This window comes from Sinocyclocheilus grahami, unplaced genomic scaffold (genome assembly GCF_001515645.1).
Source record: "Sinocyclocheilus grahami isolate Dianchi unplaced genomic scaffold, SAMN03320097.WGS_v1.1 scaffold1003.1, whole genome shotgun sequence".
NCBI classification, from domain to species: domain Eukaryota; kingdom Metazoa; phylum Chordata; class Actinopteri; order Cypriniformes; family Cyprinidae; genus Sinocyclocheilus; species Sinocyclocheilus grahami.
The window spans coordinates 389,016-391,151 of NW_015506182.1; the positions used below are offsets into that span (position 1 = coordinate 389,016).

Here is a 2,136-nt window from a genome sequence, read left to right on the forward strand (position 1 = left end):
CCGATACTGTATGTGGTGAACCTGATCATCCCCAGCTCCTTCCTCATGATCATTGACATCATGTCCTTCTACTTGCCGCCGCACAGCGTGGATCGATCCTCTTTCAAAATGACCCTTATCCTGGGATATACAGTCTTTCTTCTCATTATGAACGACCTGCTTCCCAGCACTGCTAATGGAACGCCTTTAATAGGTCAATTAGCCACAACACACCAGTGTGAAGCAATGTGTGAACTTCTGGCCTAAAGCATTTGTATCTAAATGGAAGTCTACTTTGGGTTTAAGAAGAGAAAACCTTTGATAGATGGCTTAACAAAAGCTTTGATAGATCAACCGATAATTGTTGTACCAATATTTTACCGATATTTGCACATTTTTCTTTTCCTAATATTTGCACATTTTGTACATTATAACTGCAAACCTGCAGGATATCTGATTGTGGAAAAATGTAAATATCGGGATATCATTTCAGTAGGAAACCACACATTTGCGAGCAAAAGACTTCCCCACGCAGATTTTGCACTGGGTTCAGTTGGTAATGCGAATTTGCCATGTTGGTCAAAAGAAAGCTGCTTGGTTTGAATTGCTGAGCGGTGTTTACATCTCTACACTACTGACAATAGGCAACTGACCTTTTTTTGCTCATGAAATTTTGCAAATGTGAACGCGCCATTATACTGAAGTCCTCCAAGGCCAACAGTTAACCAAAACACAGTAGAAAGATGTAACATGTAGAGTGATATGAGAGACATAACAGTACAACCGGTATGTTGCCATGGACAATGTACAATTGACATGATTGACCAATAAGGATCAAGTATTTCAGAGAGAATAAAGAATTTGATTATGTAGTATTGTTAACACTTTTTAAACACTCATTTAGTTTTATCTCTAAAATTTGGTTTCACCTCCTAGGTATCTATTTCTCTGTGTGTCTGGCACTCATGACCATAAGTCTGCTGGAGACAGTCCTCATCACCTGCGTCCTCCACCACAATTCAATGAAATACAGGGAGGTGCCACATTGGGTTCAGGTGCTGGTGATGCGCTTCATTGCTCGACTTATTTGCTACAGTTTCCCTGAAGACCCTTTAGCCAAGCTAGAAGGGAAACAAGAAACCAATCCATGGGTCGTCCAGCCCTCACAATCAATGTCCAGTCAACAGACATCCACTAATGGTGAGACCAGAATAGATCCTGATGTTAACAATAGATCCTGATGTTAACTTTCAAATCAAAGCTGTCCAAACCTGTTCCTGGATGGCCGGTGTCCTGCAGAGTTTAGCGCCAACCCTAATTTAACACGCCTGATTCACCTAATCAAGGTCTTCAGATTCACTTGAAACTTCCTGGCAATTGTATTGGAGCTTGTTGAAGCTAAACTCAGCAGGATGTTGGTCCTCCAGGAGCAGGAGGGGACACCTCTATTTAAGATGCTAAATGTTTGCTTTTTGTCCCCTAGCGTCTGGATCCATGACACTGGATGTGCCTGAACTAAGACAGATCAGTCAGGATCTTAGAGAGATGAACACTTATTTGTCCATTCTACGAAAAGAAGACCATCTACAGAACCAGTGGTGTCATGTGGGCTACATCCTGGACTTCCTTCTCTTCCGCATTTACCTGTTGATAATCACGGGATACGCGCTTGTAATCATATGCATGTGGTGCATTTGGATGAACCAGTAGAAAGAGTACAGGCTAGTAGAAAAGAATGTTTACATATACTTTTGGTTGTTTTCTCATATTCACTACAGCAGAAATGTAGTGAGTAGAAATTGACCGATATTGATTTTTACATTTTTCCATAATTAAATATCGGTTTTGGAATGTCAGAGCCACCATTAAATGGTTAATTTACAAATATTGGTTATCGACATATAAACATGCAAATAATCTATATCGGTTATAATAGGGTGAACATATGTCCTCTTTTCCTGTCCTGGTCAGGACCAAAGACATTGCTTTGACTGTTCTCTGCAGATTCCGCCTTCTTACATGCCACATTGGTAAATTATGTACTTTTCAGTCATTACTTTGTACAAGTATGAAAACAATAGGAAAACAAAGGCAAAACATGGACATTTTAGGCAATTTAGAAATCCCTGCCAGGATATGTCCAAAAAAAAAAAAAAA

The 2,136-nt window shown here is 39.9% G+C and overlaps 1 protein-coding gene across 1 annotated transcript in view; it reads left to right on the forward strand.

The window, feature by feature from the left end:
- Nucleotides 1-2,066, forward strand: part of LOC107565468 (5-hydroxytryptamine receptor 3E-like) — a 13,261-nt gene extending 11,195 nt beyond the window's left edge. The window contains exons 7-9 of the mRNA XM_016250708.1: nt 4-193; nt 916-1,179; nt 1,463-2,066. Coding sequence (XP_016106194.1) covers nt 4-193; nt 916-1,179; nt 1,463-1,689 — 681 coding nt within the window. The 3' untranslated portion in view covers nt 1,690-2,066. The remainder of the gene's footprint in view (nt 1-3; nt 194-915; nt 1,180-1,462) is intronic.
- The last annotated feature ends 70 nt before the right edge of the window (nt 2,067-2,136 follow it).